This window comes from Solanum stenotomum, chromosome 11 (genome assembly GCF_019186545.1).
Source record: "Solanum stenotomum isolate F172 chromosome 11, ASM1918654v1, whole genome shotgun sequence".
Taxonomy (NCBI): domain Eukaryota; kingdom Viridiplantae; phylum Streptophyta; class Magnoliopsida; order Solanales; family Solanaceae; genus Solanum; species Solanum stenotomum.
This window is the reverse complement of record NC_064292.1, coordinates 53,989,464-54,004,660: the sequence shown is the minus strand read 5'-3', so window position 1 is coordinate 54,004,660 and position 15,197 is coordinate 53,989,464. Positions and strand designations below refer to the sequence as shown.

Sequence of the window (15,197 nt, the reverse complement as noted above, 5' to 3'; positions counted from 1 at the left end):
TATAATTCACCTTTAGAGCAATCATCCACTTTTTATATCAATCTTAAAAATGAGATACAATATGTAAGTAGATTAATAAAACATACAAATACAGTAATGTACCAAGCTGCACTTAAAATGGCATATACATAATGCACCAAACAATTTAAGAAAAATGCACCACAAACCAATCAAAACATATACTAATGTCAAGTTAAATGTAATTGTGAAGACAACAAGAATGCAAATTGGCTTCTTTGGACTCTTTTTTTTGTTGCTTATAACCGTGGTGTCGAGGCCAACATTTATGTTCACTATCTTGTCCACATCCTTTTCTTGGCGTCCCTCTCTTTAACTGCCTGAATGGTCTCTCTGCTCGCTTTGTTACGAATCAATGGCCTTTGAGCATTGGTGGCAGTTGTGGTAGCTGGCTTCATTCCTCTTGTAACTGGTCTAGGGGGATCAGATTGCCTGGTCCTTCTTTCGTTAGCTGATATGGCAGGAGTAACATTTTTCTCTACTTCACCATTTCTAGACAAACGTTTCCTTCTGGCCTCTTGAAGGTAATCCTGTTCAGTCCTGTCATGTATCGAAGTTGGCAACACACCGTTGTTCTCTGCTTCACTATTAGTTGACAAACGCTTTCGCCTAACTTGTTGGACGGTGTCCTTTCCCTTCAGCAAATTAGACCCCTGACTTGCCTGACGGTTGATAGCATTTGAGTTCTTCAAAATACGTTGCTCAATGTCACTAGTTAAATCGTCTCTGCTAGAACATTTGCTGCTTTCAAGTGGGCTTGATCTTGAAGACTTGGTGGCATCAGAATCTGCAACCATGCGTGCTAACTGTTGTTCTTGCTCCTTGATTTTGTCTTCAAGTTCCTTAATCTGGAAGTGTAAGAGTACATAACGTTTTTTTTCATTTCATCAAAGCTTTGCCAAGAGTTTTATAGCGGAGAAATACAAGCAATCCCACAAGTGGGGTTTGGTAAGGGTAGTGTGTATGCAGACCTTACCCCTACCTTGGGAGGTAGAGAGGTTGTTACCGATAGAACCTCGGCTTGTAGGGGGAGAAATCAAAGTCCATAATACACTTAAAATATGTTACATTTCACTCTTGAAATGTCAGTATTGCAGAAGATGAAAGCAACAAACCTTCTGACGGAGTAGAATGCACTCCTGTGCGTTCTGTTCTTTTGCTTTCAGCGTTTCCTCAAGCTCTTCAACCTGAAAAAAAAACAAGAATTTTAGATTCTTGCTAATTTCTACGGGAACCTTCAAGTTGGTAATTGTTGAGAATACAATTGAATAATAAAAGTGTGCTCTCTCTAACAGCTTAAAAGCTTTTAGATGAGATGATCACACATTTCAATAGTAATATACTTGAAGAATAAGAACCTTATGTTGAAGGATGTCAGACTGAGACACAAACTCTTGCTCTCGCTCTTTTAGCTTGTCCTCGAGATCCTTGACCTGATTTTATGTGCATATAACAAATAAACTTGTGAATATCCAATGTGCCTGTTGAGAATTCTCTATACTGAAACAGACAATGAAAAGAACCTTATTGTTGAAGCTTTCAGACTCAAATTGCTGCTGCTGTCTCATCTTGTTCTCTAGCTCTGAGATCTTTAATCAATACAAAAGTGAAATCAGAACGATAAGCAAAACATTAGGATATTAACAATAGATCATAGAACAAAGCTCAATCAACATCTGTAACTAAGCTGAATTTGATTTTGATTAAAGGGAACCTTCTGTTGAAGAGTAGCACAAGTTTCTTCACGTCCCTTCAACCTCTCTGAAAGCTGTGAAAGTTGTTTTTCCGATTGGCCATGTAATGATGTCTTTAAATTGAGCTGGCTTTCCAGTTCCTTAATCTTATCCTGTTGAGTTTTGTTAACATGTTCCTTCCCTTTAGCCTTACTCTCTAAGTTCTGTAGGCTTTCCTCAAGTTTCTTCAAGGATTCGTCTTTAGATTTAGTTTCCTGCTTCGCCTTGTCAAGCTGCCAACCAAAAAAGGAGATGAGGATTATTGTAACTGGTTGAGTAGAATTCTGTACAAAGAATTCTCATAGGCATATGAACAAAAAACAACACTAGGAAAACATTCTACAAACCATGGTTTTCAACTTTTGGATCTCACTGGTATCAACTTGTTTTCTTACAGGACCTAACTCAACTCCTCTAACTCTTGTAGCAAAGTTCAATGAACTTATAGTTTCACTTAAGTCCTTATCAGACGGGCTGATCTGTACAAACATCAATGCTTTTGAATCCCCACCTGCAGGGAAGACGGTGAACTTTGATAATCAGGAATCTTACAGCTGTGAACACTATGGTGTTTTTGGAAACCAGACTTCGAACTATTTGATTACCTAATGAATCTTGGAGTAGATGTGTCAACTTGGAGTTTCTGGTGAAAAAGATAAAATGTCAGGATGCATATTCAATGACCCAACGGAAACCTACATACAGCAAAGATCACATTGTTACCTGTATGGAATATGGCTGCTTCTATTTGCTAAAGCTGATATCACGTCTCCTAGAGCTGAAAGTGACCTATTGATGTTTTGAGCTTCCTTCAGTCTCTCACCTTGGACATCAGTCTTCGCAAGCCTCTCACTACCAGCTAAATCCACAAGCCAAAGCTTGCTCTTTGTGCATTCACCATCGATCAAGTTCTTGGATGTTACCATAATACAAAGCATGCTGAAAAAAAGTGGACAAGATTGACCAAAAAAAAAATAGTCAGTTCAGTTAGTAAAAGCAAATCAGTGAAAATGCAATAAGAGGCCAATTAGAAACTTAATCTATCTTACCAGTGAGAACGGCTACTGTGCTCATTCACATTGTTGGATCCAACAGCCCGTGCACTACTTCCTGTCTGCAGCACATTCCAGACTTCTTCTATATTTTCTACTTTGGCTTCCACAAGTCCTGGAATGTGATGAAGCCCTTCCGGAGCTTGTTTTATCTCCAACCTAAAATGATTCCACAAAATTGAAGTTGAATTAATTAGAGAGAGCAGAAATTTTATTGTGTCAAGCATAACAAGATTTCATTTATTGCACATAAGCTACAGGCTCCTATATAATAGAAGAACTTTACTTTTTTGATGTTGTCGGTGGAGCTAATAGGTCCCTGATCTGTTCATTGTAGACTTCAAGCACACTGACTGATATGTCATAGGTGAAAGTTTCATTCCTCTCCTTCGCAATTTTAAACAATTCTTCAAGAGTCCGATAATTGACTCCTCTGTTTCCTTTTGTACCCTCCATGGTGAACGTTTTACCCGTTCCCGTTTGTCCATAAGCAAAGATACATACATTGTAACCATCTAAAACTGAAATGACCATTGGTGAAGCATCAGCATAGACATCACCTGTTAAAAAGACAATGAAACTATTAGAAGGAGAACACCTTTTCTATTATTTGTTTTTCTCAATCTTGTATAGGGGAACACCTTGATCATCTCTGGGTGTGTAGACACGGTCAAATTTAAATGTCTTTTTCGTGGAGCTGCCATTTAAGATTCCAAGTTCTCCATCCTTGGCGACATCAAAGTCTATGACCGTTGAGCATCCATCTGAGACTTCAGCTTTGCTTAATGGACGGCAGCGGCAAAATACTCTGATATTCCCTGGAAAAGGTGGCTTACCATGAGTAAGTTAACAAAAAGGAAGTATGATTCTATTTACTTCCATCAATGATTCAATGCAATGTTTAATGGAAAAAACATTGCACCTTTTGCCTCCTGAACTTCATTGAAGAGCTTTCTTCTCTTAGCTTGCTCGTCGTTGTACTTCATCTTAAGATCTTCATATTGCTCAACTGCATATCATAAAGAGTGATTCGTTCAGTTCATGATCAGTGTCAAGTTATGCGATTTAAGAATAATCCAAAACTAACCCAGTGACTGAACTGCCGAGACCATTTTATTCAGATCAGGGATTGAGTCTGTACACTCATGTGCATCGCGAGAGAGCTGGGAGTGCTCCTGCTTCATTATCTGCATGATTTCTTCCAGAATATTAAATATGCATTTACTTTGAGAATACATTGATAAACTCTAAGAAATTACAAAGTTATCACTGTATTTACATGATGAATTTCGGAAGTACCTTTACTTTCATCTCGAGATCATTGATCGCCATGTGCCAATAGTTCTTGTCGCGTTCATACTTGGTTGAGATTTCTGTGATAGTCTTAGCTTGCTCCTCGAATTTCTGATCTGTTAAAGGTTAACATTGCTCAAAATTATTCTTCAAAAACTAAAGATAAATGTCATAGACTCACCAATAAAGTAAAGAATAGCTCCCCCTAACCACCTATAACTGGACTCTGTGCACTAAAATCGGATAGCAAACTCAAATTAGTAGTTTCTCCATTATCACATCTATGGAAATTGGCATGCAAAAGGCCTTTTGTACTTCCATTTTCTACCATCACTAGTTAACGTTGAAGGTTACCTTGAACTTCAGTCATTCTTTGGTACAAAGAGAAGGTAGGAATGATTCTTTAAGATTCTATAACACACCAAACAGGAAATCTAACTACGAAGTATTAAAGACCAGATATATGTAAAATGAGAAATGATCTTAATGTAGGAAGTAGACGTGGCTAGACAAAACTACTCTTTCTGGAAGGCTATAAAGGCCATTTATATTGACATTTAAAGAATGTTTTGTTCCACCACTTCAAACGGCAGCATAAATATTCTGGTAATATTTTCAAGATCTACAAGAGAAGCCTTGAAATGGTTCTCAGAAATAGATGTTATTTTCATATCTCTTACCAAGTGAGTAGGTATGAAATGTCTTATTGTCCAGCTCCATCCTAACTTTCTCTAGTTGCTGGTTAGCTGCAGTATAAGACATCCAAGATTGATAACATTCATCTGTCTTGCGCTTCAACAATTCACCAAGCTCCTGTATCTTATTCTCATACTTGGCTGTTGACTGCAATCGTGCCACTTTTTTCTGCATTTATCCAAGCGATCAAGAAATAGACATTAAAATTTCATTAGTCTTAGGATGTGTATGGTATGGAGGAAAATAATTTATGGAAAATGTTTTCCATACCAAAACACATCCTTACTGGTGAAGGTTTTCAGCACCTATTATGTCATACCTGTGCTGATGGAAAATCTATCTCAGTTGCACAGTTTTTGCATGTAAGACGATCATGTTCTGCTTGAGAAGCTGCAGTTCAGTCAAAGATAGCTACATAAATTAGTTCTTCCTCAACCCTTCTAATCCCACTCAACAAAATACTCAAATAGTTAGATGCAAATAGGAAAAATACCTGATGCTTTTGGAGCTTTTCTTATGCAAATTCCACTCACCACAGGACTGCCAATAATTCCTTCAAATTTTATCAAAAGTATCCCATTCTCTTTGATGGAAACCCTTGAGTCAACAAATTGTAGCGGTTTATTGGCTCCAACAACAGAGAAGATGTCAAAATCAGACAGAACCTGCATATTGTTACAACTTCTCAATTCCAAATTTCAACATATAAGCACCAAAAGCTAACTCTTTTAATGCTCAAATCAACTTACCTTCTCATCTTGTAGAAAGACATTGAACACTCGCATTCCTTTAGGCCCATTTACATTTATTATCTCGACAAAATGAAGATCAATAAAGTAATTTCCTGGTGTAAGATTGTCAATCTGATAACAGAAGTTTCCTAATCTTGCTGACTGGTAAATGAAAGCATGTTCACCTCCCTCTGTAATGAACTCCTCTGTTTGAAATGGTTCTCCACCTTGGTAAAAATTATCAGCCAGAAAGCTCAGACTGGAATCCAACTCCACTGACGTCTCCGATCCAGCATTAACAAAAAGCACAAGGTCCTCTAATTTCAACAAACCATGTAAACATATATGAGTCTAACTAAAGTAGCCTCAAAAGATAAAAGGTGAAGAGAAGAGAAGGACTAAGAGGATAAAACAATGTGAATAATACATGGAATTATTTCATAACACTATATAATATCCCCTTTGGTTTGTTTTCTGAAGCATACAGATGATTAACCTATATCGAGTCATAATCCCAACATCATATAGAAAATTCTGTTTCCTTCTGAAGAATAGGTTTCATCCAACATAGGAGCGAAATTTATCGTTTTTTCCACATTCTTACAAAAACAACATATCCAATGTAATCCCAGAAGTGAGGTTTGGGAATGGTAGATTTCATGCACACCTTACACCTCTACCTCTACCTTGGGAGGTATAGAGGGGGGTTTTGATAGACCCTCAGCTTTGGAAAAGAATATCAAAACAAATCGAAAAAGAAATAACGGAAGTAAAGAGATCATGGTAAAATACTAAGCATGACAAAGCATTCTAAAAAAGGAACAGTAACTACAACAAAATAGTGCTACAATATATGAACTTATCAGTCATAGATTTGTAATTTGGACCTGCAGTTTTGAGGTCCAAATCAACAAATTAGGTAAATGTAATCTGTATAAAACCGTATACGATATGGAAAAGTTCATTTTTCAGCAAAAGTTTAGTGTATTTCATCCCTGGACCAAGTACTGATACTCATCTCACAACACTTCAGAAATGGTACAACAACAACAACAACATACTCACTGTAATCCCACGAGTGGGATCTGAGGAGGATGGTGTGTACACAGACCTTACCCCTACTGTTTCCTACACCCTCCACTCAAGTAAAGCAATTCAGAAATGTTACTTTAAAAAAAAAGTCTTTAGCATATAGATATTAAATTACAAGTCTATTTAACAAAAAAAATGAACTCAAAATCTCCACTTTCCTGTGAAACAAGTAATTTTACATATAGGAAGATCCCATTATACAAACAATTAAGAAAATCGAAGAGATTAATGATTTTTTCGAACCTGTACAGCTGGATCTAGTAAACCCACTTGGGATTAGTCTTGAACCCGAGTCACAGACCATCGAATCGGCTAAAAATTGAAAATTTTCATCTTGGTCAATGGCAGAAACTGCAGTTTCTTGATGCAAGGGTTTTTCTTCCCATTCAAAATTACTGGGTAAATCTGGAAAAGGGGTTTCTGGGTTTTGCTCAAAAGGGTTAAATTGAATGTCATCCATGAGAGAAAATTGTAAAGGGTGTCTGAAAAACCGAAAATCTTGAAAAAACAACTTAAAAGGTCTCTTCAATGGCGGAAATGTTTGATTCAAAATTTCAATCTTGTGACCGTTCAAAAAAGGAGAAGAAGATGATTACCGTTACTTTTGAAGTTGTTGGGTCATTTTGGGCCTATCTGAATTGGGCCGGGTAAGTCCAAGTGATTTGATTTTGGGCTTGAATGTTGTAACAACGCCGGTTTTACATCAACTATACGGTAAGTGTATTATGACCTCGACTAATCCGGTTTTACATTACGTAAGATTCAATAAAGTGAAAAATATTTCCGCTAAGGTTTTTTTTTGTTCTTGAGGCTTGAACTTGAAACATTTGATTAGATTGAAGGAATTCTATTCTTATGAAGTTAATCACTAGTAAATTGGATCAATTTGTCAAATTTTTATGGAGTTATAATCATATTTTCTATTTCTAACTTTTTATGTTTGGGAACTTTAAAATGAAAATATTAGATTTGATTAAGTATTGTAATTTTTTGGGATTTAATCTAAAACAAATTCATACCAAGATTTTGTTGGATGATTTTGTTTGACCAAGATTGAATGTTATTTAGAAGTCATACATAATTTTTTTGGTAATAGCTCTAAAATTATATTGATATGGCATTTCATACCATGAAACTATCAATCTTCAAGCTATTGCATATAAAGAGAAAGATAGCTAGTCTTTTTGGGCGACCGAGAGTGATATGTAGAAAGGATCAAGGAGAATCCTATCCTAAAGGAAAAGGAGGAGGAGATAGCTTTTGGGGCAAAATCGAATAGTTACGAGATAGATAATGAGACAAAGGAGAACACTTAGACGAGTTAGCCAAATAACAAAGAATATGTACACAAAAAGAATACCTAGGACTAAAGAGATCACCTTCTAGGTAGCTATTGTCATTATCATCAACCACAATCATTGTCATTGTCAATCACTATAAGTTGTTATTACTATCTCTAATCACCATTTACAATCATAATCATTAATCACTTTTGATAATCACCATGTTATTTATAGTCTAATCATCATCAATATTAATCACTATCATCAACTGTCACTATCATCCATCACAATTATCAACTTACTATCGATGATGGTCATCAATATCTACTGCCAATAACCACTTCCAATATCATCCCAATGGACATTCACAACCACCATTAAAAATTTATAATATTTCATTGATAAATGATATTACAATACTTTAATATTTCTTAGTTTTTAAATAAGGGAAAAATGTACACATTTATGTGTTAAAAAAACAAACCGTCATAATTATTCAGCATTTAAATATTAATATTATAATATAAAACATTTTAATCTCAATGAAAATAAATAAGTCGTTTGAAATTCAATTAAAGAGATTATTTCATTTATATATAAAAAAAAATAGAAAAAAGGTTAAAAAATAAAAAGCAGGCAAAGTGTTTGACATAATGCTCCAATGGCAGAACAAGGAATGAACAGAAGACCATCGCCAGACCCAGTCTCAGTGCTACGAGGTCACCGCGCTTCGGTAGCTGACATTTGTTTTCATCCTTCTAAAACCATATTGTTTTCTGGGTATGAACGAACTTCTCCAGTTATTTACGACATTCTAAGCTCACGTTTGATCAAAGATTTTGAAGTCGAAACTTGAAAAATTGAGTTATTGGAGTTGTAACTTTTGAAATTTAAAACGTTGTGCTCGAATATGTGTTATAATTGGAAAAAGATTGGAACGTTGTGAGTGGAAGTCCCAAAATCCCAAAACTGGTCTGAGCTCCGGCTCCGGTTTTGATCATAGATTTTGAAGTTGAAACTTGAAAAATTGAATTTTTGAAGTTGTAATTGTTGGAAATTTTGAAGTTATGTTTGGACATGCATTTTACTCGGAAAAAGATTGAAGCTTTGTGTGTGAAAGTCTCAAAAGCCAGTTTTTGGGAAGCATGGTCAAACAGATATTAAGTTGACGTAGGGCATACTGATTGGGTACATATAATATGGTTATATTGCAGGTCAACTGATGGAGAATTGCGGATTTGGGACACAGTACAGCACCGTACAGTTTCTTCTTCTTGGTATAATTTATAATAGTTTCTTGTGCTTAGATTATACTACTTGATTTTTGATATGCTTACTCGAGCTGAGGGTTTATCGGAAACGGCCTCTTCTTGGTACACCTAAACCCCACTTATGGGATTATACTAGTTATGTTGTTGTTGCTGGTTCTTGTACTTCGATTATCGTAGTTTTTGTCAGCATGCTTTATTATGCTTTTACTTCCGTTTGTTCTTTTTCTGGACTGCTTTGGACTGTTTTTCCTTGAGCCGAGGTCTATCAGAAACAAACTCTCTACCTCTGAAGTAGGGGTCAGATTTGTGTACACTTTATCCTTCCTAGACCCCACTTTGTAAGACTACACTGGGAATGTTGTTGTTGATGGTATGATTTATAATATTTTGGCTGGCTCCCCATGTTCATCATGTAGTTTGAACATCTTCTTAATTAGTCCCCTGGACTAGTTTGGGATAAGTATAGTAACTGTTGTATTATAAATTTTTTGCAACCCCAACTTGGCATATTTATTGTTTCTTAGCAGACCTCAACTAGTTTGGGATTTGAGGGATAGCTGTTGTTGCATTACAAGCTTCTCTATAACTAATTTGGGATTGAGGGTACTTGTTGTATGCTGAACTTCTTCTTGGATCCTAACACAGTTGGGGTTTAATAGTCGATCACTGCTAACTGCAGGGTGCATAGTGCAGCACATGGGGTAATTTGTGTTGCAGCGAGTCCTGTTCTAGGGGATAACAAAGTTATCAGGTGCCTCTGTCGCTATCTTTATAATTGCTGTTAATTTGTTTGATATTTCAGTCAGTAGTAGTATTATCACACCTTTGAGTTTGAAATGAAGATGTTTTAGTGCCATCTGCTATTACAGATAGTTGGGTTAATTTTGTTTAAGGTTTGCCTTCTGTAATTTCCACAGCCAGGGCAGGGATGGTAGCGTCAAATGTTGGGAGTTTGGAGAAGGAGGTTTGTCCAGGTATTCAGGTCTATATGTTTTAAATTATACCTTAGTATTGATATCATGTTGGATTTCATTTATGCTTGTTACTTTACAGGGATTGCGTCTTGATTCATTTGTTTTTGCACATTGTGTGATGGAATTCTGTGGGATGCTTAAATGAACCAGTTATTTGGTGTGATAATGCATGACAGCTTATTTGTCCCCCTGGATTCTTGGTTCAAAGTTGATCACAAGCCTTTTACTATCATCACTTCTTAGTGCAATGTGCCTTTCTTTTTTCTTGTACGTTAAAGCAATATGCCTTCCTTCTGGGTGTTTGGAGAAAATATTTGGACTCACAAACTTGGTCACAAATCCTACATTTTCTGCAGTATGATCTTATTTAATTTATAGAAAGTTATGCAGAGATTGGTATATGAGTGGTATCAAGAAACTAAACCCTCGAGAATATTGGACCTTCTACCTCTGATTATAGCAAAGTTGATTTAAAAACCAGAAAATGTCTTGTGATCTGAAAGAAAAAATCACGGTACAACAAGATGTTATGGGTAGTGGACTTGAAGAAAGACGAGTCAAGTCACCTTTGCTCTTTAGTGAGTTTAGACTTGTTCTCCCCCTTGGGGCTGAGCATGTGAAAGTTTGGGCAGTACCACCCCCTACAACTTCTGTTTGAAATTTTATCTACAGAACCATCTAACATTCTTTGAAACTTGATGGATGAATAGAAATAAATGGAATTGTAATCTCACAATATCAACAGAAACAGTTTCGCAAGGCATAACTTATAATCAATATCAATCAGCAGGAAATGCAAGAAGCCAAGAACAAAACTGCAAAACTTCCCAAAATTTGGCAACTAGATCATTATGCCTATATGATTAGTGTACATGCAAACTAAGAGATTTAGAGTTCTATATATGTTGTGAGGCAACCATGGTCAGCTTCTTCTTTGTTTCTTGTCGGGGGGGGGGGGGTGCAGTTCTTCTTCCTTTTTTGTATTTTGTCTTTTTAAGTCCAATATCTTTTCACTTATTCTATTTTTTGTGAAGTTAGACTTAAATGTGACTAGTGCTGCAGGTTTCAAAGTTTTCTAGGCCTTCATATTGTATGAGAACTGATGCATTGCATTTTGGAGCTCAAAAATCTTTTTCAGCACTATGTATGCTATGTATATGTGTGATCTCTCTTAACTCATTTCATGATAACTGCAGTCAAATCATAATTACAATTGCATTATAAGGAATGGGTTCTAAGGGCAGTGGATCTTGTTTATCAACTTTTCTGGACTAATATTTGCAACATTATCTTTTCGATAGTCATTCCTTTACTTTCTTTTACAAGTTTTCTTACAATTTGCTGGCATGTTAGTTCGACTTTCGTTACCCTTTGGTGGTGTTCAATCTTCATTTACCTTATGATTAGGAATGTGATTTGTGCTTCAACAGGACACCATTACTTACAATAAAGACAAACGCTTATCATTTCTGCAAACTATCAATTGCAAAGTCACCAAGTGAGGCATTGGAGACTGATGATCTGGAGATAAACAAAATTGTTGATGACATGCAAAAGGGAGAACAAGGAGATCAACCCACTGATTCCACCATATCCAAAGGTTTTCTATCTCGTTCTTGCCTTTTCTTCACTTTTCAGTTCATCTCTTTTAATTAAGCTCAGTCCATTACTTCTTAAATTTGACTTATTTGAGTTTGAATGCGCACTCACCTAGATTACTACAGATTTTATAATTTTTGGTCAACTGAATGATATATTAAAGGGCTATTCAAATTGACTTCAATATCTCTCAATATAGGTTTTATTTAAACCTAAAGAAAAATATCAGATCCATGTCAACTGTTTTGCATTTTATATTAATATTATAGCATCCACATCTTATTTGAATATGTTGGAGTTTGAATAATGAGAACAAACTGAATACAGCCTTAGTGCAAATTGCAGAAATTGATCATCTTTACCTTGGAAGAATTGTCTGTCAGGTTTCAGGTATGATTTACATATTATTAGTGAAAGTTCCAAGTCAATTTTGAAAGCCATGGCTCCTCTGCTTAAGGAATAGACTAATACTTTCTTCTGTAAAATGTGCTAATTACCACTGTCATATTTCTCTAAACAATTTTTTTTTTTAAAAAATCTTCAAAAGTTTATTATAAGATCTCATCCAATTTGAAGTAATCTTAGGTCTGATAGTTGCAGGCAGATTACAATACCATATTATTCAAGTCTCAACATGTTATAAATAAGATCAAGACTTAAAATCAAGAAATGGAATCATGTACTCGAGAAAATCAGTTTGTTGTGGTTTTTGTTGTGTATAAAGACTTGATGCTGAGTGTTTTTTATATGTTGCTTGGAATTTTGATGCTATTCGGTTCCTATATATTGCTGTGGTTCTCAAGTAAAGTATGCTTCTTTGTGTACCTGGATATTGATTGGTTGTGTTCATTGCTTTAATAGTATTTTGAGTCATAATACTGTTTAACATATTGAAGTTTTCAGGTAAGGAGCTTAGTGAAGGACCAAAATATGTTGCTATAGCAGGGGAACAATCTTCTGTGGTTGGTTGATGGTTATTTCTGATGCATTATCTTTTATTTTGAGTTTGTCGTATGGAATTTACTGAACACTAACCAATCCGTGTGCAAAGGTTGAGATTTGGGATGTCAATACTGCAGAAAGAATTGCAGAGCTGCCTCATAGCTCTGGTAGCCTCTCAAATCAGACTCCGAACCAAAGAGGTCTGTTTTTTTTCTCTTTTCAAGTTTTCTTCCCCTAGCTTGTAGCACATACTTTGGTATCTGCATCTAAAATTTTGTCATCTGCTTGGGTTTCTCTCTCTCTCAGGATACTCACTGTTGTTTCTCCTTTTAATTTGATTTAAAATTTCTGTTTGCATTTTCTCATAAAGTACATAACCCCAGGGATGTGCATGGCAGTTCAAGCGTTCTTACCTTCTGAATCTCAGGGGCACCTAAGTGTTATGGCAGGGTTTGTCCTCATATCTCCAATAGTAATCCAATTTATATTTTCTTTTCTATGAGTCTTTACATTCATATTCATATGTCCATGCTTCCTTGTATACATTTATTTGCATTTGTGTGTGTATAAGGAGTAATTTGCAACATTGTCGAAATTCCCTGAATGTTTACTTCCTCCAGATATAACTGCAGAAAAGATTTCTAAAGTACAGTAGAGCATTTTAAATTTTGTGTCTTGGGGCGTCCGTTACCACATTGTATACCACCAACGTTCAATCTAGGATTCTTTCTTCGATAGAATTTCTGTTAAAAAATGATTTACGTGTATTTAATCAATTGGTGCTTGACTTAACAAACTAGATTCAAATGCATATGCCTACAGGTATGAGGACGGATCCATTGCTTGGTGGGACTTGCGTAATCCCGGAGTCCCATTGACTTCAGTCAAGCTTCATTCAGAACCAGGCACACTATTCTACCATACATAAAATGCTTCATAATGAACCTTTTCTAGTTCTATTTTCATACTTACAACGGGCATAAAAGTCATCTTGTCTTCTCCCTGCAGTTTTAAGCTTATGCATAGATGGAGAATGCAAAGGTGGTCTCTCTGGAGCTGCTGATGAGAAAATTTTGATGTTTGCATTGGACCATTCTATGGTAACTCCAACATAATCTCAAATTGCAAGATATGCTATTGTTGGATGGTGCTGTTGATGTGTATATATTTTTCACGTTAACTCCTCTTATAGCAAGAAACTATTACTAAATGTCTTGGTTGATGACTGATTTGAAATGTGCATGCCTTAATGCTGTGAGGAAAATTTGGTTCTGATGTTCGAACCTCATTATCCACATACATTGACAAGTTGGTCATCTTTTGTGATATTTTGTTTAATCTGTGAATATGTGTAGTTTTCTGTTGCAGCAATACACTGTCAAACCAATGAAAAACATTGTCCACACTTGAGTAAATATACTTCTGCAGATTGCAGCTATTAATAGTTATTAGTTGTGGAACTTGCAACTAGTGGGATTATTTTTTTGCAGGTCTATTATCTGGTAAAAGTAACTTTCCTACTTTTTTCTGTAAACTAGGGTTCTTGTTTGATAAGAAAAGAAATTGTATTGGAGAGACCTGGCATCTCTGGAACCTCAATCCGTCCAGATGGAAAAATCGCTGCAACTGCTGGTTGGGATCAACGGTAGGGATCTTAGAGACTTTTAAACTGTCAATTTGTGTACATTGTGGCTACTTAGGGTGTAGTTGCACACCCTTTGTCAATGAGAGAAACATTTTTTAACATGTAGGTCATGTTTTCAATTGTCACTCTAACATTAGCTCTTCCACTTATCTTTCGTTGTCAGGGTTAGGATTTACAATTATCGCAAAGGAAAGCCTCTGGCTATTTTGAAATATCATAACGCCACGGTATGCAATTCCCTTTTTCTTTCTGTTGACTGTTGTTTTCCCTTAAACAATTGTCAAACTGACTTCATACCATTTTCATGTCCTCTCTCACAATATGTTTCTGCAGTGCAACGCCGTTTCATTCTCTGCTGATAACAAATTATTGGCCTCTGCATCTGAAGATACAACAGTGGCTCTCTGGGAACTTTATCCTCCTAGAACATGACATTGTATCGTTGTTAATCCCCGTGGATTGTTTGTAATGAAGGGGTTAATGTCTGAAGTTTTGCAGCGCAGAGAAGTTATCCCCAGATGAGCATATGGAGTTTGCTGGAAGATATTACTGATCATCAGAAAGAGAAGAGGACTTTAAGCTATTTTTGGGAAATACACTTTGGTCCGCCCTTTCCCCAGACCCTGCATATAGCGAGAGCTTAGTGCATTGAACTATCTCATTTTTCAAGTTGTTAGAAAGAAACATAGTTGTGAAGTACTAAAAAAGAACTCTACTTGTAACTCTTAAACACGAAGAATTGTTATAACAAGCTCTTCATTTACATTTTGCTGTCATTTCTTGAGTTAATACCTCAAAATTCTCCTAAACTATCAAGGCTTTTTATTAAGTTTAATATTTAAATTATGAAGTATTGTTATTATTCATG

At 35.9% G+C, this 15,197-nt stretch overlaps 2 protein-coding genes across 2 annotated transcripts; one reads left to right on the top strand and one right to left on the bottom strand.

Moving 5' to 3' along the window:
- Positions 1 to 89: 89 nt before the first annotated feature.
- LOC125845261 (kinesin-like protein KIN-14R) lies at positions 90 to 7,186 on the bottom strand. Its single transcript, XM_049524731.1, has 19 exons — positions 6,859 to 7,186; positions 5,542 to 5,840; positions 5,286 to 5,457; positions 5,112 to 5,182; positions 4,777 to 4,960; positions 4,103 to 4,212; positions 3,891 to 3,990; positions 3,726 to 3,812; positions 3,445 to 3,621; positions 3,090 to 3,363; positions 2,801 to 2,962; positions 2,475 to 2,690; positions 2,357 to 2,394; positions 2,099 to 2,262; positions 1,733 to 1,984; positions 1,542 to 1,607; positions 1,377 to 1,451; positions 1,134 to 1,205; positions 90 to 866 (listed from the first exon to the last, which is right to left on the bottom strand). Exons 1-19 carry the CDS (start codon positions 7,073 to 7,075, stop codon positions 294 to 296), a joined length of 3,309 nt encoding a protein of 1,102 aa, XP_049380688.1. The 5' UTR covers positions 7,076 to 7,186; the 3' UTR covers positions 90 to 293.
- Positions 7,187 to 8,509: 1,323 nt separating this feature from the next.
- Positions 8,510 to 15,093, top strand: LOC125845306 (protein DECREASED SIZE EXCLUSION LIMIT 1). The gene is made up of 13 exons (XM_049524789.1): positions 8,510 to 8,678; positions 9,113 to 9,175; positions 9,849 to 9,920; positions 10,087 to 10,143; positions 11,574 to 11,743; positions 12,646 to 12,704; positions 12,794 to 12,884; positions 13,068 to 13,134; positions 13,507 to 13,589; positions 13,693 to 13,784; positions 14,223 to 14,329; positions 14,493 to 14,556; positions 14,663 to 15,093. The coding sequence occupies exons 1-13, from the start codon at positions 8,560 to 8,562 to the stop codon at positions 14,759 to 14,761; spliced, it is 1,143 nt and encodes a 380-aa protein (XP_049380746.1). The 5' UTR covers positions 8,510 to 8,559; the 3' UTR covers positions 14,762 to 15,093.
- Positions 15,094 to 15,197: the final 104 nt, after the last annotated feature.

Bases quoted from the DNA above. Each gene is read 5' to 3' on its own strand.
- LOC125845261 (XM_049524731.1), bottom strand. From the start codon at position 7,075: ATGGATGACATTCAATTTAACCCTTTTGAGCAAAACCCAGAAACCCCT. The intron at 4,213-4,776 runs GTAAGAGATATG...AACCTTTAACAG, and splicing joins ATTTCATACCTACTCACTTG to ATCAGAAATTCGAGGAGCAA. The intron at 1,608-1,732 runs GTTCCCTTTAAT...TATTGATTAAAG, and splicing joins GTGCTACTCTTCAACAGAAG to ATCTCAGAGCTAGAGAACAA.
- LOC125845306 (XM_049524789.1), top strand. From the start codon at position 8,560: ATGGCAGAACAAGGAATGAACAGAAGACCATCGCCAGACCCAGTCTCA. The intron at 8,679-9,112 runs GTATGAACGAAC...GTTATATTGCAG, and splicing joins AAAACCATATTGTTTTCTGG to GTCAACTGATGGAGAATTGC. The intron at 11,744-12,645 runs GTTTTCTATCTC...TGAAGTTTTCAG, and splicing joins TGATTCCACCATATCCAAAG to GTAAGGAGCTTAGTGAAGGA.